Source organism: Trachymyrmex septentrionalis, unplaced genomic scaffold, assembly GCF_001594115.1.
Source record: "Trachymyrmex septentrionalis isolate Tsep2-gDNA-1 unplaced genomic scaffold, Tsep1.0 scaffold63, whole genome shotgun sequence".
NCBI lineage: Eukaryota > Metazoa > Arthropoda > Insecta > Hymenoptera > Formicidae > Trachymyrmex > Trachymyrmex septentrionalis.
In genome coordinates, this window is record NW_017305811.1 from 1,331,527 (window position 1) to 1,352,067 (window position 20,541).

Here is a 20,541-nt window from a genome sequence, read left to right on the forward strand (position 1 = left end):
CCCAAGAGCAAACATATAGGCAGAGATAGAATACTTTTGAGACAAATCGCCATATAAGTATTAAACAATATTCTATGTGCATAAAATTCTAAATGAATCGGCGATCATTAAGCTTCGATCTCTAGATCTATAAAAATTAATAAAAATTACATAATTACAAATAAATACTAATTTATATTAGCATAAATAGTTATAAAATTTTTATTTATTTAACTAAGCAATGCAATTTCACAGAAATAAATTTACTTTGATTATTACTGCAAAAATATATAACTTATAGATACATAACATATTGTATAATGGATTCAAATTTTATGATGGATAAAAATTTAATTCAATAATAAAAGTCTTTCAACAATACAAATTCTACGAAGAAATTTAAATTATATTAGATCTTCTCTAATTTAGAATTCCTTTTCTTTATTTGTACATAAATAATTTTTGAAGATAGATTTGCATAAAATTTTGTTTAAAACAATATAAAACTAATGTATATTCAATATGTATTATACAAACTAAAAAATTTAATAAGTTATTATAGACAAATACGAAACTGCCATTAAATTAATGCTATGTGTGACATGTCATATTATATTAGATAGAATATGAAAAATGGCGATACTTATACGTTTAGCTAATATAATAATTTTCTCTTTTTATGAAATATCGCCTTCTTAATATTTCTGTGACTTTTATTATCAATCAATTTACATTACAGTCCATAATACATGCTTGCGGTTCTCTGCACTACGAATATAATGACGAATAATGAGAGACTTTTTCCACTTGCGTCTCAGCCCACACTCTTCTGTTTCTGATAGTTGTTCAATATAACTATTTATTTCATCTACTTTGGTGCCAATATATCTGTGATTTTTTGTTAAAAAAATATTTTAAAAAGTTGTTTTTAAATAATATTTTTTTGAACAATAGAGTAAAAAAATAAGATATTTCTTGAATTCTTTTTTTTTACTTACAATTAAAATTTTATAAATTTATATAAATAATAATCACAAACTTATAAATTTACGTAATCAATCAAAAATTTTTTAATATTATTATTAAGAAATTATTTTAATAAATTACCAAATAATTGGTGACATATATATAACATCATTATAAAACAATTTAATTAATTTCAAGATATACACATTTAATATAATACATTTAACTTTTAAATCTAGCTATAATTAAAATCTACAAAAATTATATTGAATTTTTAATAATAATGTTTATTCAGGAGCTATTCGTTTTGGGGATTATCTCCACATCCGGGGCGAGAAATAATTTTCTAATACCTGATAAATGAAGGCAAGGTTCATGAAACTAGCATACTCGTATAATGGATCTAGATACGGAAAGAAACCCAGTGAAACGAGTAGCTCCTATATTGAATGTACTATGGAAGTCTCAAAAGTATTAATAATGTTTATTAATAATAGCTTCAAACAAATAATAGTTTACAAACCTTAGAAAACACGCAATTATTATATCTGCGATAGTATTGATGTGAAAAGGATATGCCACAATAAGAGCAATAATCACGGCTTTTATATTGTTGTGCCTTTCTATATTCCAAATAAAATCGACAGCAAATAATATGAGAATCATTGTAAAATATATGATTAATATTAATTTTATCAATTTTTTAATTGTATGATATTTCTTAGGTATCCCAAGTTTTTCCAATGTATCATCCACAAGAGAAAGTTTTTTTATACACATATGGATTTTCTGAAGATATTATTGACAAAATAATATATAAATCGTATCATTCGTATAAGAATATATAAAAAATACATATATACAAAATAATATATTTAACAATAAAGCATTAATTTTAATAAAAATAAATCTCATTAAATAAGAGAATTTCTCATATATTTAGTCAAAATAGTAAAATCTTATAGTATATCTACATAATATCTTATAGAAAAAAATCATAAAATATCTAATTTAAATATCCACTCCACTCGAATACGCGCGTCAAACCGACTCACACAAAAATAACAATTGCATCGATCAGACGATAAAGGGTGTAACTAAAATAAGATAACAAATTTCTGAACCAAGCTCCCCACAACAAATAATATGAAAAAAATTCATATAAACATACGTTCGCAAATACACTGTTACTAAGACATAACTCAAAATGTTTAAGTATATTATGTATAATCCCCGAATCTAAGATCCTCTCTCGATTTTTATCTATCACTTAAAGTCCTTAGTTTATAAAGCTTCAATCAAATAAAGATATCCTACGCTAACGCATCTTTGATGCTTATATTATCATTCACAATTGTCCCGGGATCTTTGAAAAAGTGCAATAGTCCATAATCCGACGTGTCCAAATGTGTATTAAATTAAATGGAAGACACTTCAAACATTGTTATAATTAAAAATTGAAAATAGATTGTATTAAACAATAAATATTATTTTTTTATTTTTCTCGATTAATAAACATTTAGAGTAACAATAAGTTTGCGGATATATGTTCATATAAAATTTTTTTTCATGTTTGATGTGATGAGTTTGGTTTCAAAGTTTGTTACCTTATATTAGCCACACTCTGTATATCTGTGAAGAGGTATTTTAGCATCTCTTCTATCTTGCAAAATTGTCGAATATAATCTTAAAAAAATCAAGTTTCCCATCAATGCATTTATTCAAGGAATTCGAATATTATAGATACTGTGTGCCTAAATGCTGAACAACGTTAAAATTCTAGATGCTATATATAAAGATTAATTAGATTTATTCTCATTGATCTAAAATCTTATTATATCAATTAATAAGAATTTTGTTAAGACTTTTTATACTATCTGATAGATCGAATACAAAATTTCTTAATTAACATTTTGTAAAACTTCTTCAAAAATTAATATTTTTAAATAAAATTTTTTAAAAACATAAGTGAATGTAAAATTAGATTTGTGTTTAGTTAAATTTTTAATTAAATTTGTCTTTTTTAAATAAATAAAAATAAAATTAATTCTAAAATGATAAGTAATATTATTGTGCATTATCTTTGTATTAGATTAAAAATAAAACAATTTAATATTTATGAATAAAAAAATATACCTGGTGTTTGCAACTGGTGATAGTTACAGATATTATCGTCACAAGAATATTTGTACTTATCGATATAAAAATTAAAGAATTATTAAATATACTCCTTGGCGAAAATTTCTGTATCATAACATGAAATGCAAAGGCATAGAAACTCCACACCATTATTATGTAAAAGATACTTAAGCGAAATCTCCAATAACTGAGGGGATATCTAAAATTTCCTAAACCAAGAATAAAAGCAACTAAGACCAAAGGTCGAAAAGCGTTTTGTATAGTGTCAACCATGATCGTAACTGTTGCAGTTTCAAATACTAACTATTAGATGCCAAGTTCAAAGCCGCGCAATGTACAAAAGGCATATTCATTATGATTAATTATGATGAGATAACATTTGATTAGATCAACTCATTATAATGTTATTAAATTATTAAACGATAGCATGCATGTTATGTGCACGCTGTCATTTAATGATTTAACGATATTGTAATGAGTTGATCTAATCAAATATTATCTCATATCGTGATAAATGTGCCTTTTACGTGATTAAAATTTTATTTAAAAAATTACATACTTTTTTAATCACAAATTTTTTATTGGGTTTTAATTTTCTTTCATAGCTTTTTCTAATATCTTGATAATAAAAATATTGTAACAAAACGATAAAATTCATTTATAGAATTTAATAAATATTCTTTTTATAATTTCGGAATGTTACCTTATTATTAGATAAAATATATATCCATATTTAATGCAACATACATATGCCTAAAGCCAGAGACACACAATACATTTTTTGATCAAAATGATCTGAATTGCTTGCGTTTTAGTAAACTATTAGAATTATACCAGAACGCAGAATTTTTAATAATTTTCTAAAACGCAAGCAATCCAATAAGAAACACTGCACTGTGTGTCGTAGGCTTAATGATCATGTATTGTACAATATCGATTATACATATGTATAGGGATATACTGGATAATAAATTTATCAAATAACCGGATAATGCGGCATTTATTACTACCGAATAATCAGATAACCAGATTTTATCTGGTAATTTATAACGATATTATTATCTTTAGAAGCTATAGAGCAAAGATTTACGACGTAAATAACAAATAGATTTCTTCATGGAAGTACTTGTCGATTTTTCCAATATGTATGTATACATACGCCCGTTATCAATTTTCAAACCAGGAGACAAATAAATGAATCCATATTTTTTCTGTCTTAATTTTTGCCTCCTAGAAGTTTCGTTTATGCTTCTGTTACTCTACTATCTAAATTCTTTCAAGTGGAAAAATGAGTGAAAAAGTAAAAATTGAATCAGTTTGAAAAAGAGACTAAAAAAAATAGCTCAATTTTCAATTGAGAGTGAGATTTCACTTTAGAGTAACAATTCTAAAAGTTTTAGAGAGGACTCTTACATTCGTCTGCTTCAATTTCTATTTTCGCTAGGGTATCTACAAAATACAATATGCAAAATATAATACATAAATAAAATTTTTTCTTTATTTATTATATTTCCTCTACGTACGGCATTGTCTTGTTAATAAAAAAAATTTGTCTTTACTTTTGCTTTAAAAAAAACTTGTAATTGTGAAAAATCTATCGATATTTACATTATCGATATATTCCGATATATAACCTTGTGGTGGGTAGAAGTACTATGTTTCAGTATTCAATGCTATATATATTTCCAGCTTCAGTTTTTAAGTATAACTATAATTTGCAGAGATCTCTATTTATCCCAAATTTAATTTTAAGATAAACATTGCAAATTTGCAACCTTTGCCCATAAAAAGTTCAAGAAATTCTAAAGTGACAGAATTATCGATACTACAGGTTAGAAAATTTTCCAAATAGACTTATAGATTGCAAAATCTTTTTACACAATTGAAATATTCATTAAAAAAGTGCTAAGTTGATTTAACAAAAATCGATCTCGTACTTTTTTGTAAAATCAACATTTGAAATGTGAATCAATTTCGAGATTCAAAAAAGCCGCTTATGCCATACATTATAGTGATACTGTTGGAATTTATACTGGAACAATCGCATTTTTTTCTTTACAATGCGGACTGTGCCTTCATACGCTTTCTCTAATTACAGCACAACAGACATTTATCATCTCTCGAAGAAAATTTTTGGGAAAGCTCAGTTAAAAACTGATTAGAAATTTGCCAAAAATTGATTTATAACTGTCTAGAGTCTAATATATTTATCTATTAATATTTACTGAAAATTTACCAAATTAACTGTATTATAGTTTAAAGTGATAAAATTTTTCTCAAAATAAAATTACAGAATTATATAAACTAAATATAAATTTTAAAAATTGCTAAAAAAAACTTACAAAAAAAGAGAGAGATTACGCTTTCCGAGATGGTCAAAAATATATAACATGCGTTTTGACGCAAAGATTCGAACATTATATATAAATAAGGATTCTGTTCCTCTACAACTAATTTGTCTATAGTCAGGAAAGAAATAACAATAACGAAAATTGAAAAACTCATAATCCACTACTGACAAATCAAATTAAAATGAATATGATCTAATAGAACTGTGTCGCTCTAAAAATTTAATACTTTGCTTCGCCTCTTTAAATATATCACTTATTCAGAGATTAAGCATTTGTTTAGATAATTTTTTTATCTAAAATTTGGCCTAATTGATCCGAAATCACGACTATATTTGATTTCTTCTAATATTATTTCTGAGCACATTAATTTTATTCCTTAATAAAGTCGCTGAGTGATCTCAATAATCCAATATATATTAAGTCACAATTTAAACAATTTATCATATAAACTACATTAGACTATTTTTTTTCTTAAAACATTAATAGAAAGGGGTGATCAGTTTTCTATAAATATGTATAAATTAAATATATTTATATTTATAAAAATTTAATTACACGTGATCTCTGTTAATCTAAACTAAACAAATTTTATTTCCCAGTTGAAGATAAAATCGATGATACAATCTCTTTTATGTTTAAAAGTTAATAAAGAAGTAAAAGTCCCTGAAATACAAAATTAAAAACTACTCTATCAAATTCTTGTTAAATGTATTCTTTTCATTTAATTCTAGAATATATTTTGCATAAATTGCATATATTCGAACAAAAAAATTTTTTAATTCTGGTACATTTTATTAAGCTAAAAAGGGCAAGGAGCAGAAAATAAAGATATATCATTCTCTCCCTCATTATTAGATATCGAGTCGCCAGTCAATTTCAATAGAATTGTTTTTGTGTGTTTCGGACATTGTCGATCATATTTGCCATTGCTTTTAAAAAAGCGCGAGAATGGAAGAATGTCCTTCGATAAATCCCATTCATAAGGAAAGACTTATTGCGATGGAGAAACTTTACAAACGGATGAGACGATTTCTTACAGAATTAGACTGGCTAAAAGAAGAAGTAAAAAGTCATTTTTAATTTATGTTTTAGCAAAAAAATTTTTTTATAACCTTAATTTAATTTTTTAAATATATTTTTTATGTTCAAAATCTAACATTTTAATAATTAACTTTCTGTTACAATAAAATTTACTTACAGGATACATTTAATAAAAGCTCTTTTTGAATATTTCCATATGTTAGCTTGGATGAAGATAGAAGTATAGATGTAATAAATGTTACATGATATCCAATTGTTAAAGCAATTAATATTATATAGTAACATATCCCAGAATATATAATATTTATGACTTATTTTAAATATTTTATAAATGTTTTTGTGGTTTAGTTTGCACCATCATAAATATTTATTATAAATGTTACGAAATATTTAATAAGAATTATAATCTAAGTAAAAAATACTAGGAATATTTATTTATATTTATAAATAATACATGAAATATTTATTCTACATTTTAATAATATTTCGAATAAAGCTTTATATAAAATATTTTTATGAAATTTCAAAAAATAAGTAGTAATAAACATTTCAAAAAAGGCATTTCAGGAATGGATCTGGACACGGAGAAAACGCATAACTTTTATATAGTAATAAACATTTATTGTAATATTCTGGGATATCAATCGCTTTAATATTGGTTATCGTATAATATTAATTGTATGTTTAATCATTCTTTGAATCATAAATCTATACTTTAAATAAATCTATACTATAATTAAAAATTGTAAATTTTTTAAACATGTTAAAATGAAACAAATAATATATATTTATAAAATAAATATTGTGTTAATAGTAAAAGCAATTGTGTTAGTAACAACAGGTGGCACAGGGAAATTAGTGTTTATATAATTGTTTCCACAATGATCTACTTATTTAATCAAATGTACATAAACGTATATTTATTACATAATATATATTTCAAATTTTTCAAATTTGTTTTACTTTTTAAGTCAATTTTCTTCATAAAATATTATAACTGGAATTTATATGGATATGAAAAAATATTGTTTCCTGCGAGTTTCAAATAAATGAGTAAGCTTGTAATTTAAATAATTGAGTATTGTGTCTTACTTAATTGTGCAGATAAAAAAACAAAAAAAATGGCAATTGCTCCAAAAACAAAGAAAGATTACAATTCTGTCAAGGCCGAGGAAAAAATATAAGAAACGTGAGAAGAAGAATTCTAAAAAGAAGATAAAACACGAATCTTTGATAGAGGAGATAAAGAAAAAACGCGAGGAGCAACTTCGTAAAAGCAAACAGTTACAGAAGGATATCAACGATTATATCGATGGAGTTAAAACGCCCGAAAGTTTACGCCGAGTCGTAGATAGCTGCTCTACCAAGAAACTTTGCCCATCTTTTGAATTAACAGGTGTTTGCCGGTTAGTGTAGATAGAGATATTTACGATTTGTCATTATCACGATTTGTAAATCATTTATAACAATATTAAAAATCTTAATATATTAGTGATTTAACTAACTCTTTTTATCATATGTTTTGCAAGTTTCCAAAAAAATTTTCCACTTGAAAATTAAAAAATTGTGTTAAGAGTTATTTGCATTAAATGAAACTGTACTAAATCAAAATAAATTAAAATTTAAAAAAACATCTTACTTCACTACTAAAATCAACTTTAAATTAAATTTTTATTTTAATTTCCAAAATGTATTTATTCGTAATTTCAGGCATAAAAACAAGTGCTCTAAAAACCATCGTGAAATCTTTCTGAGCAATGTGATCTTGATAACAGGATTGTATTTCAACTTTTCGGTCGAGAAAAATCCGATGGAAAGCAACACTAATGTGGCACTCGAATTCAAGAATTCAGGAACGTGGCATTACTTTTGCAAATTCTATGATAACATAATAACTAAACTCAAGTTATTCGGCGAGATTAAGACTCTTAAGTGTTACTGGAGGAATAAGAAACATTGGCGCGCAAATTTGTACGTTCAGTATGATACAAAAAGAGCGGCGGCTAAAGCTTGGAAAAATCTAAAGGGACGTTGCTACAATGGCAAGCCGCTCGTTTGTAAGTTCATCAATGTGAAATCCTTGAGATCTGTTGTCTGCAGTCTAACCAATTGTCCGAAGAGCAATGAAAAATGCAATTACCTTCACATCTCTAAAATTCCGCACAATAAGTACATCCAAAATTTTTAACAGGAAAAAAGCAATTTGATTGCCGACAAGCTAAACAAACTAGGTTTATGTACTTACTTTATTTACGCTTATACATATAAAAAGCTATATATAAGAATATCTTATATACAGAATAATTTTGACAAAAATAAAAATCGGATTGTAAGTTCAATCCATAAAGAGACAGTGACAAAAACGTAAATTCCATTTTATTTAATGTAAATTAGTAAAATTTGCTTCTTAAAATGCTTTTTTTATATTTCCTTCTTTGCATTTATGCTCTCCAAAAATTTTATTTATGTTTTTGTTAATCTCCTTTATATTTGACTTACGCTCTTTTTTTTATTTTCATCAGAAAATAATATTGCGAAAAAATAAGAATTATGTAGTGTAATAAAGCAAAAAATAAATTAAAAATAAATTGATAAAAGCTTCTTTATCATTATTTAACATTTTTTATTTGTTTGTTAAAAGTAAATCAAAACAGAAAGAATCCGATCAAGACGATAATAAAACAAAATCGCAAATGGAGGTGATCATCCAAATCATTTATGATTGAATTGGATTGCAAGACAAGTTTGAAGACAAAATATTCTCATTCTACGAAAAAGAAACAATCGCAATAATTCCCCGCACAATATAACAAATGACATAAAAAATCACAAGTATAGAAAGTTTTAATTAAAATGTCATAAATGGAATGTTATTAATTGAATCGTAAGAGACCCCGTAACAATTCAAACATCAAAATTAAAAAAATAAATCTAAGGAGAGCCCTTTTACAAAAATTTCAAAACAAAGATAAGAAGCAGTCATAAAAGTTATTAGAAGAAAGCATTCGCGCGCGCGAGAATCAGAAACATCAGAAGAGATACATGTAGATCCGACAGGCAAAAATATAAATACATACCCGAAAAAACATTCAAAGCTTATGCATTCTGTAATGACGAGTCAAGTGTTTGTAATCCCAAAGGTGATTCTACCCGACCGATTCAGTTTTGTCTACAAGAATGTCCAATATAGATGAAATAATGTAGATTAGATATTTTTATTTAAAATACACGTAAATAATGCATTTAATCATTCCTATTATCGCGCGATAAAGACACATCCGTGTTGGCAATCACATGTTTAAATCTTAAAACAATATAACCATTCCATAATCATCAGATGAGATTATTTTTCTTCGCAGTTATTTAATCAAAGAATTGTTTCGCACTTCCTCTAATTGTAAAAATATTGCAATAAATGACCGTATTATCAATGTTGATGAAAAATATACGTAAAAAGAAACGGCAGATATTTTAATTAATCGCATTTCAATATGTATCTGACCTGCTTTAAAGGGATCATTGAAATATTCTTTGTTGTATAATTGCAAAGAGAAAATACTAAGTATTGCTTGATCTTTGATGTTCGAAAGAATTCATTTTTGGAGATGTAGAGAAGTCATTAACAAAAAATGCAAGCAAATATAATTAGTGATTGAATTATTCGACCCTTTGATCATTTTAATAATTGCAATAAACGCACTTGATCAATAATATTTTTAATTGTCTCCCAACCACCTTATTTAAAACACATATTTGTAATTACTTAATGCTTATCGACTGTTTTACAAAAAAAAATTCCATATTTTGAAAAAAAATAATCCTGATTATGATTAGGAAATAAAACATAATTAATTTTTAAAAAAGTATATTATATATATATATATATCTACTCAAATTGATTAAAATTTAGCCAGTAATCAGAATTCTTGGTCACTTTCACTTTCTGTCTAATTTCTAATTTAGTTTTTATGTGGATTGTTCATTTAAGTTAATTTAATTAAATAATTAATTTTAATTTATTAATTTTAATAATTCTATTGATGCAGATTTATAGCTCTCTCTTTTGCATTTATACTTGCAGTGAAATAATCAAGTAATACAACGTTAAGTTAGAAAAAATATAATGTTAGAAAAAATTACAATTAATGTGTATTCGATTACATATAATATTAAATATCAAATATTTAATAACAACATACAGTGTATGTAAATATATAGTATCTTTATCTTTAATAAAATTAATTAATTAAAAAGGATAAGTCTCATAAATGCAGAATGACTACAAAATTCATACAAAATTTAGTTGCATTAGATGCCGATGTTAAAAGTTGTGTTCACAAAATCTTTGTCGAATACTTATGCTTTTTATTTAATTTCAGAATAGTTTCTGCTTAAATTCAATTTTTATTTTACTATGTATGTTACGTAAGTTATGTATTTAGCTAAAATGATACCTTTTATCGTACGATAAAGATATACACAAATATCTATGTCTCGAGCAATCGCACTAGTCAATAGACATTCTTCAATTATCAGATCATTTTTGCTGTTTCTTATTATCGGAATATTGTTTCCCATTTCCTCTAAGAGTAGCTAATGCAATAAAGTGTCAGCGTTATCAATCATTAATGAAAGATATCATATCGATTTGTACTGCTAGCCATAACTAAAAGAAATGGCAAGTAATAATCAGTCGCATTTCAACATTAATCTAGTGTACTTTAAAGTATACGAAACTTTCTCTGCTAAACAATTGCATACGAAAAACAGATTATGATCGCATTGAAAGTATTGTTCGTTTTGTGCTCAGTCCATCCCCTCGTCAACGGGGTAGGTTTTCGGGGATTTACTTTTAAAGGTTTGGAGGAGCCAGAATCATTAACAAAAGATGCAGGCAAGAATATAGTTGAGGGTTGGATCACTCAGCCACTCGATCATTTCAATCATCGCGACAATCGCACTTGGTCGATGGTAATTATCGTTACTCAAAAGCTTTTACTTAAAACATTTATTTTTTTTTATTAACACTAATCGATTGCTGTATAGCGTTACAAAGAAAACTCCGCATTTCTGAAGAAAAATGGCCCTATCCTGATCATGATCGGCGGAGAATGGGAGATAACAAATGGATTTTTGCAAGGTGGACTGATGTACGAACTCGGCGTAAAATACCACGGTTTGATGTATTACACCGAACATCGGTTCTATGGACAGAGCAGACCAACGAAGTATGTAATCCGTAGCGCTTTCCCCATAGCATAAAAGGTCACGGTAACATCACAGTAAAGTCATGGTGACGTGCGAATGTCCACTTTGTCACAAGTGTGACGGTGTGACATCATAGCAGAGTCATAGTGACGTGCAAATTTCTGCTTTGTCACATGTGTGATATCGCTATCATTATGAAACTGTGATAAAAATTGCACTTTATTGTGACACTCCCATACTGTAATATTCACAGATTAAGATAATAATGTATCACTGTGATTTTTTGATAATCTCATATTATCACAATTTATCCGTGATTGTAGCAGGAAATGGAGTTACTTTTCCGTTACTTTTACAGTTACTTTTTATAATAATAATTTAATAGTGACGTTGCAATTTTTATGACTGTAATGATGAATAACTAAACACTGAGGTTACGCTAAGATTAGGAAAGTCACTATTACGCGTTACTTATTGAAAAAAAGTAATAAATAACGTTACATTAAAAAGTGACGATTTATAAATTGCAAGTTATTTTTTTCAGTAATGAATGGTCTTTCTAATCCGTTATAAGTGATATTGACTATATTAAACTAAGAATCTCATATAGGACTATAAATGTGAGTAAACAATCAATAAGAGGTAAATGTCTTTTAACGATTTAGCTGATGGATCTTAAGTGCTTGTATAATTCTATGTAAATTTATATACTACGTACATATGTAATCTCCTTTAAATTGTGAGCTAAAATGATTTTTTGTGGTCTTGAAACGCAAACTCCACTGAACAACTATCGCAGTAATATCACAAGTTAAATTGACTATAGCAATTCGAAGCTCATAAGCTTAAAACGATCTTAATAATGCTGAATAATATATTAAAATCTGTAAACAATTTTATGCGAAAAATATAACTATTCCAACTCTGGTGTTACATTGTCATCACAAAAAATTCGTAACGTCATTATCAAATTGTTGTTACAAGATAACTAAGTAATTAAAGGCAATTACAATAACTAGTTACTTCCATTCTCTCAATTATAATAAGTTGATTAATATAAAGTTGGTAATATAAATGTGACTTTTTTGCTATGAGAGCTCTTTATCGTTTGATATTTAAAATCAATCTTTTAAATTGATATTGCACGATACAAACATTTAGAAACATTAGCACGGAGAATTTACAATACTTAAACGCCGACCAGGCACTCGCCGATCTTGCTTATTTTATTGAAACGAAGAAAAAGGAAAAGCACTTAGAAAAGAGTACCGTAATAGTAGTTGGTGGCTCTTATGCTGGAAATATGGCGGCGTGGGCACGCCTCAAATATCCTCATCTCATCCAAGTATTGTTTATATTATTTTCTTATTTATATATTTATATCTTAAAGATTGAGAAGAATTGGTAAATTAGAGAAAAATATTTTTCACAGGGAGCCTTAGCCAGCAGTGCTCCGGTTCAGGCAAAGGCTGATTTTTATGGTAAATTATTTGATCGACTGATAATTCCTAAAAATATTACTAAAATTGCTTGATTTCATAGAATATTTCGAGGTCGTGACAGATGCGCTCGGCAAATACAATAAAAAGTGCGTTGAATCTGTTAAAACTGCATTCGCATCGATAGAGGAATTATTAGCCATGCGAGCCGGTCCACGTAAACTTAAACTTCTCTTCAAGTAAGCTTAAACATAATTTGGAATCCATGTGCTATTTGTTAATACCTAATTTGCGCTCGGACAATAAAGTGAAGAGGAAAAATAATTTATAATAATAAAAAATTATTATATATACAAAAATAATTTTGTATTATTATTAATTTTTTTATTATTAATATCGAATTTAGATTATGTCACGTGCCTGACGTAAAATCTCCTAGTGATCTTGGTTACTTCATGAATACGTTGTCAGAGGTACGTGAATAATTGAAGCTATTGCTCTATCTGTTTCTATTCATTTTTTAACTTTAGATATTTGCCGGAGTCGTTCAGTATAATAAAATCGAGAACAGTGAAACAGGAATCGCGGCATTGTGTGATAAAATGACAGCTAAGCATTTAGGCAGCCCCCTACAGAGACTTGCGCGCATCTTTTCGAATCAGGAGAAGTGTAACGATGTAAATTATAATAATTTTCTAAAGATATATCGAGAGGTTTCGTGGGACTCGCTGGCAGCCACGAGTATCAGTGAGTTGAAGTAGCTAACAAAATAAATTAAATTGCACATCATATATGACACGTATTGTACAACAAGGGATAATGTTTATTGTACAGTGAGACAGTGGTATCATCAGACCTGCATGGAATATGGTTACTATCAAACGACAAACTCAAATAAATCAATCTTTGGAAAGCTGTTTCCCCTAAATTATTTTATCAATTTGTGTACCGATTTGTATGGCGATTAGTAAGTACTTAAAAAATAGCGACTTAATATTTTCCTTGCTCAAGTGTCATTTATTTCCGTGTTCATAATTTGTATAAATATGCGTGATACAATATATCTTCATAATAGATTTCTTTAAATATCAAATAATTTATTATCGTACTTATGATTACTTAATTATAGTTAGTCGAATAAAATATTGAATTATTTTCAAAGTAAGACACGCTAAACTCAATTTTAGTTATAATAAAAAAATACTGGATTCACATGTGAGAAGGACGAATATAATGTACGGAGGAAAATTACCAGATTTACGAAATGTCATTTTCACGAATGGAAATAGCGATCCATGGCATCCGTTATCGGTGCTCCAAGATCTAAATGCCTTTTCACCCGCTATTGTCATTAATGGTAATTATGCATATTGAAAAACATATTAGAATTCTGCATTTTTTTTTTTAATATATAAGAAGATAATATAATAGTGGATTATTTTAAAGGATCTTCTCACTGTCGTGATATATATAGCGATGTAGCCACGGACCCGGACAATTTGAAAGCAGCCAGAGCAAAGATTCGTAAAATAATTGGCAAATGGATTTCCTCTTAAAAATTCCTGTTAAATATCTTACGAATATGCCAAAAATTACTAATGTTTTTCTGTTGTATTGTCTGTTGTTTTTGTGTTGTATTAATTGTAAAACCTTAATGAAAAGTTATGTACAATATCCGATATATAGTGCAATTCTAAATAATACACATCAGTTATATTATATTGCATATTATTATCTACATAATACAAAAATAAAATTACGTTCTCTTGATACCAAGACTAATCTAAAAATCTGTGCGATTTCCAAAATGAATCTATATCGTGATCCCGTGCTGCTTATCTCTAAGTAGAAAATGTATTTATAAGTAAAGAACATTTAAGATATTAATCGACTTCGAGCTTTCTAAAGGAGCCACTTATACCGCACATCGTGGTATCATTGGATCCCACGCTGGAACAGCCAAATCCTTGTTTCAATGCCGAGACTGCACCTTCTCGCGCTTTCTCTGAGTACAATTCAAGACAGACACTCATCTTATCGTTGTTCTGTAATGTTGGTTTTATTGCCAATAATTCTTTCCGCCATAGATCTGCATTGAAAAGAGGATTTAATTACTTTTATTACCTTTTCCTACGATGAAACAACACGATGTATAATCAAAGAGTACAATATGAAAATGAATTACCGATCATCTCTTTCATGGGGATAGTACCGCCATACTCCTTAGGCAGCATAGTGACATCAAGCTTGTGATTAATAGCGTCCTCGAGACTCGTATAAATCTTCACGCGATTTCTGATCTTTTCGGAAATCAATGACATCCCGAAATCCAACGCAAATTTTACTGAGGGATGTGAGTTGATTCCATAGACTTCTTTATGTCTCATCGGTACAGTGCGCTAAAAACGATTCGTTATTGTCATCGTTACCTATACTATTATTATTTTAGTATACATATACACATTACACAATTTCTTCTTCAAAATTATGATAATCGCGTAAACGAACAACAAAAGCAATTTTCTGCCTCAAAACGTAGAAAAAACAAAATATACTCTATCATTTCAGTTAGAATTTTAATTTATATATATTCATATATTTTGTTTAATATATTTATATAAATAGTTTAAAATCTGCATGCAAGCTACATACACATTCTCGACAAATATTTAATAGATAAAGAATCACATTTACATTAAATTTCTAGTTTATATAATTTTATCATTTCTAATTTTATGTGTAATTACTGTTATAAAACGTGAAATTTGAAATACGTAGAACAATGGAATATATTTATAAGAAAGAATAATGAAGTGGCGCGCATTTTTCGAATCGGTCATGATCAAATTTGTCTCTACGAAGCTAAAATTTCTATAATTTAGCAGCATTTACATTAATCGAAAACTATCTAAAAAATACATAGTTATTATAATTTCTTACGAAAAAAATCAAATGTTGCTTAAAAAGAAGCCATTTTTTTGTTCATTAAGGTCAATTATTTTGGAAACTTGGATGTGCTAAAGAAATTTGACTTTGTGATATCGTTTTTAACATTTAAATCTATGTACAATACCTTACCTAGTTCAAAGTAATATTTTTGCTGCAAACTAGTGAAAACGAATAAAATTTGATTTCATTTGTAAACTTGTTTTATATTTTTCTAGAAGTCTTTTTCTAGAAGATATTTCTTATCTGCTAGTATTGATCTGTTAGTATAGCAGAAAAAATGCTATTTCAATAATTTGTTAGTAGAAATCAATTTATATTCTTCATATATATATAACTCAACTCTTCATACTTAATAAATAAGCTTTATTCTATTCTCTTCTTAAATAGGCTCTTAAAAATCTTTTAACTAGCTTTTAAATCAATTTTATAAGACAAAAGATATAAAACAGGTTTTTATATCTTATGTTTCGAGAAACGTCATGAAATTTTGTTACGTAACATCATCTTTGATCCAAACTCACAGCTGAATCGATTATACCTCAATGAAGAAAACAAAACATTTTTGCAGAAATCAAACATAATAGTTTTATTGATTAAATAAGATATATATCAGAAATAAAAGAGACAAAATTATCTAACGTTATTTGTAAAAAAATATTATCCTAAGTAATTAAACAAAGCAAATAATGAAGAATTTTTTAGACAAGATTTAAAAATAAATTAAACTTTAAATGTCGCAGAAGATTGTTACGTAAATATTTAAACGTCTATATTTGACTTAAAAATGTTTAAGTAAATTTACAGTAATACTGCTCCATTAGAAAAAAAAACTTGCAAGTAAAAAAGAGAATTAGAAAATAATAAGCTTGGATTAAAAAATAACTCCCCATTATTAAATTTATTGTCTATTTGATTTCATCCATTAAGCTTATTTCAATTTAATATATTTACGATTACATATATTTTATCTCACCTCGCCGTTTTTTACGATGCGCACTGCTTCTTTGGGAGTAAACAGTGTCAAATGAGGGAAACTAACACCAGCACCATCGGTAAAATGAACATAGCCACGCACTTGACTCTCCTCATCTTCCATTAACGTTTCGTAAGTGATAGCATGGATCTTGCACATGTCCACGTTCGTGTATTTGTGAGGATCAAATACGCCTTGGAAATTACATATACGAACGATCAATAAATATGACAAAGAGAAACATAAAAAATTATTATGTATAGATTTTTATGCACTTTTAAACTGTTTTACAGTTTTTGTAAAATAATTACGTAATAATTAGTATTTTATTGAAATAAACAAATTAATGGGAGAAGTGCAAAATTCCGAATATTTTTAATATTTTATATCTGTTATTTTACTTTACGTATTAAGTTTATATAACAACATTTATGTAATAACATTCAAATGTTCTATACATATAAAGTACAATATAAAGTGGCAAACATATACCTGGTCTAGCGATTATAATACGACGACCTTTTGCGTCACGGCCGGGTACAGCAAAGAGATATCTAAAAGAAAAGATTGTAAAACGGCCCAGTAAATAAAAAAACTAGATTAACATTTTGAAATATTGGCTGCGTTCAGCAGAGAAAACTAATCAATTGGTGTTTAGTGAACGCCATTGATTTTATATGAATTTTTTATGAATGTTCTTATATAACATTTTATAAATATTTTTTAAATATTAAAAAAATGTTTTAATAATATTATTCCAAGTAAATAAATTATAATCTAATACAGCACAGAATGTCGAAACAACATCGAACTAAATTATATTTAAAAAATTCTTAGACTCCCTTAATTAAACTAATAAATTAAAAGTAAACATATATTTTGAGAATCACACGCAGTTGTTAGTGCACAAATTATCAAATATAGATAATTATTTAATTTCCATTTCTTTTATTTCATACGTTTTTGCTCCACTCCGGGCATTATCAGTAAATATCGTCAAATTTTTATCGTAAGAATATTTCTCTACTCCGTTCTAGCAGAACGCTGTTTTGAACACATCTGGTAATAAATAAATCTGGTAATAAAAAAGATAAATATGTTTTCTTTGAATTAAGTGTTCTATTCCTGGAGTCAGAAAGTGGAACAATTAATTTACATCTTCATAATTAACATAATTACATACAACAAGTAATAAATGTTGAACAGAGTATATTTAAATTAGCGCACGTTAACTAGCTAAGCTCCGATAGTCTCTCAGAATATATATTTGAATTGTTATCCACATATTAGAGCTTATATTAATACATTATTAAATTATTAAAAAATATAAAAAAGATAAATATGTTTTCTTTGAATTAAGTGTTCTATTCCTGGAGTCGGAAAGTGGAACAATTAAATAATTTACATCTTCATAATTAACATAATTACATACAACAAGTAATAAATGTTGAACAGAGTATATTTAAATTAGCGCACGTTAACTAGCTAAGCTCCGATAGTCTCTCAGAATATATATTTGAATTGTTATCATTTCAGTAACATTGTTGAAATTTTGTTTATTAGAGAGTTCTATGATTAATGAGATAATATCATAAAATAATAGCATACCCCAGCGATAGTAATTCCTCCATATTTGGTTCTGTGATATCCAATTTATGGAATGCTTGTTGATACACCTGACGAAGCAGCAGGTATCTTTCAATAGCCTCCTGAGCCATCGGAACATTAAATTTCTTGCATCGCAAGAATCTTAGTAAAAATTGTGCATCTAATAAAAGATGACAAATTAGCCACACGTTTTATAACTATTGATACATATCATGTGCAATTGCAGGTTCGAGAGTGCTTGTTAAAATATAAAATTGTAATAAATTATAAAATTAGCCCTGTAGACTTACAAAATCGTGGAGCGATTATGACCACTTACGGACTTATGCAATTAGTTATTATCCATGTAATCATATTTTTAATTGGATATTAGTTGGATATTTAATTGGATTTTTAGTTAAATTACTGTGTTTTTTACAAGTTCTTTTTCCGTAAATTGACAAGGATAATTTATCTTTACGTTAATATTCGCGTTGATTGCCATTTGATGATGTAGCCTCACCGAGACGACAATTTTGAATGCGCGGATTCATCTTGATCCAATTGCGCATCTGCTCGAGAGCCTGATCTCTGGTGTTTTTATCCTCTCTGAGCTCCTCTTTCGCTATCTTCTGAGTTTCCATTGAGAGAGGGCACTCATAATTGTCCTCATCGGCTGCTCCCATCTTGCTTTTGTTCGAAAGACGTTAGTGATTTATTTAAACTTAGAGACACCTGAAAATATTGTTGACATTTTTATATATTCATAACAAATTTTAAGACTGTGATTTTTAGGTTTTACTTCTTTCACCGTCGTATTTGTTTCGCAGTTCAAAAAGATAAAATAAATAACGTGAGAAAAATAAAAAAGATATCTGTTTAATTAAAAATATTATATATAAAATTTTTGCTGGTTATGTTTGTCATGTGCAAATTATATTTCTCAATAAAATACACGATTCCTCTTTCGGAATTTCGCGTTAAGCATGTTATTACATATTTAGCGAGAGTTATTTATTCTTATTTATTATCTTCCTGTAATAATTTCCAATTTAATTATGCAGCGTGTGCGCGGTACGGAGCGTTTTCACTTTCTTCCGAATCGCCAGACGATACCGTTTGGTGACCGGCTAACACAGTTTCTGTTCAATGGCGAAGGCGTCCGGAAGAAATGTGCTCGTCTCTTTCACTTCGTTGGAAAGGAGCGGATCAGTTGCGTCGTCAGCCGATTGGACGAGAAGTCTCGGACCTTTCGTCAGTTTATGACATAACGATTAGCGTGGTACCATCGCGCTTGGGCCACGTGCTTAAGTCAGGGCGTTTATAGTATGTGCCGACCTGTTTCGCAATCACTTTCTCCAATTATGCAATTGCCGGTTGTTCACCTATCTTTGTTAACCGAAACAAACTGCCGGCGCGCGACTCCCGTGGGAGATGTGTCATTACCATCTTGTCATGTTAATTTTATTATTCTTGTTTCACAATTGTTGTTTCAAGCGTTATTGCGGTGATGGGCAACCCCATTTTTCCCTTGCGACACAAAGCGAGTTGAAGAAGCTACTCGGAACACAATTATAATATAGATATAAATTTTAATAGAAAAAATTAAGATAACATCAAGTTGAAATCATTTTTTAAAAAATCATAATGATTTAATGGCTTTTGGTGATAATTTTATATAAATTCTTGATATGTATGTGACAATAATTGAAATTTTTAATTAACTTTTTTAACTAACTTTTTTAACTAAAAAAATTATTTAAAAATCATTGCCATATCAAAAATTTATCACAAAATTATCGAAAATGTACCGAATGACATTATAATTTTTTCCTAAAGTAATAATTTTTTAACTAAAAAGTTTATTTTAAAGTCATTGTCATTTTAATAATTTTTACAAAAATAGCAT

General features: G+C 27.7%; 3 protein-coding genes across 5 annotated transcripts in view; 2 read left to right on the top strand and 1 right to left on the bottom strand.

Annotated features, from left to right (window-relative positions):
* Positions 1-4,725: 4,725 nt before the first annotated feature.
* Positions 4,726-9,790, top strand: LOC108752999 (U2 small nuclear ribonucleoprotein auxiliary factor 35 kDa subunit-related protein 1-like). The gene is made up of 5 exons (XM_018494278.1): positions 4,726-4,915; positions 6,291-6,497; positions 7,581-7,882; positions 8,187-8,707; positions 9,118-9,790. Exons 2-4 carry the CDS (start codon positions 6,384-6,386, stop codon positions 8,662-8,664), a joined length of 894 nt encoding a protein of 297 aa, XP_018349780.1. The 5' UTR covers positions 4,726-4,915; positions 6,291-6,383; the 3' UTR covers positions 8,665-8,707; positions 9,118-9,790.
* Positions 9,791-11,179: 1,389 nt separating this feature from the next.
* Positions 11,180-14,698, top strand: LOC108753058 (putative serine protease K12H4.7). Its single transcript, XM_018494397.1, has 10 exons — positions 11,180-11,447; positions 11,523-11,704; positions 12,846-13,029; positions 13,117-13,165; positions 13,227-13,362; positions 13,530-13,596; positions 13,654-13,870; positions 13,958-14,090; positions 14,311-14,480; positions 14,570-14,698. Exons 1-10 carry the CDS (start codon positions 11,250-11,252, stop codon positions 14,677-14,679), a joined length of 1,446 nt encoding a protein of 481 aa, XP_018349899.1. The 5' UTR covers positions 11,180-11,249; the 3' UTR covers positions 14,680-14,698.
* Positions 14,699-14,995: 297 nt separating this feature from the next.
* The window catches only part of LOC108753059 (clavesin-2-like), a 9,651-nt gene continuing 4,105 nt past the window's right edge, over positions 14,996-20,541 (bottom strand). For all 3 annotated transcript variants that reach the window (XM_018494400.1, XM_018494399.1, XM_018494398.1), the window contains exons 2-7: positions 19,156-19,367; positions 18,654-18,813; positions 17,538-17,599; positions 17,046-17,239; positions 15,309-15,522; positions 14,996-15,212 (exon numbers count right to left, since the gene is read on the bottom strand). In XM_018494400.1, coding sequence (XP_018349902.1) covers positions 15,007-15,212; positions 15,309-15,522; positions 17,046-17,239; positions 17,538-17,599; positions 18,654-18,813; positions 19,156-19,318 — 999 coding nt within the window. In that variant the 5' untranslated portion in view covers positions 19,319-19,367 and the 3' untranslated portion in view covers positions 14,996-15,006. The remainder of the gene's footprint in view (positions 15,213-15,308; positions 15,523-17,045; positions 17,240-17,537; positions 17,600-18,653; positions 18,814-19,155; positions 19,368-20,541) is intronic.

Coding starts and splice junctions, on each gene's coding strand:
- LOC108752999 (XM_018494278.1), top strand. CDS start 6,384: ATGGAAGAATGTCCTTCGATAAATCCCATTCATAAGGAAAGACTTATT. Junction 6,498..7,580: donor TAGACTGGCTAAAAGAAGAA/GTAAAAAGTCAT, acceptor TTAATTGTGCAG/ATAAAAAAACAAAAAAAATG. Junction 7,883..8,186: donor GAATTAACAGGTGTTTGCCG/GTTAGTGTAGAT, acceptor TCGTAATTTCAG/GCATAAAAACAAGTGCTCTA.
- LOC108753058 (XM_018494397.1), top strand. CDS start 11,250: ATGATCGCATTGAAAGTATTGTTCGTTTTGTGCTCAGTCCATCCCCTC. Junction 11,448..11,522: donor ACAATCGCACTTGGTCGATG/GTAATTATCGTT, acceptor ATTGCTGTATAG/CGTTACAAAGAAAACTCCGC. Junction 14,091..14,310: donor ACCGATTTGTATGGCGATTA/GTAAGTACTTAA, acceptor ACTCAATTTTAG/TTATAATAAAAAAATACTGG.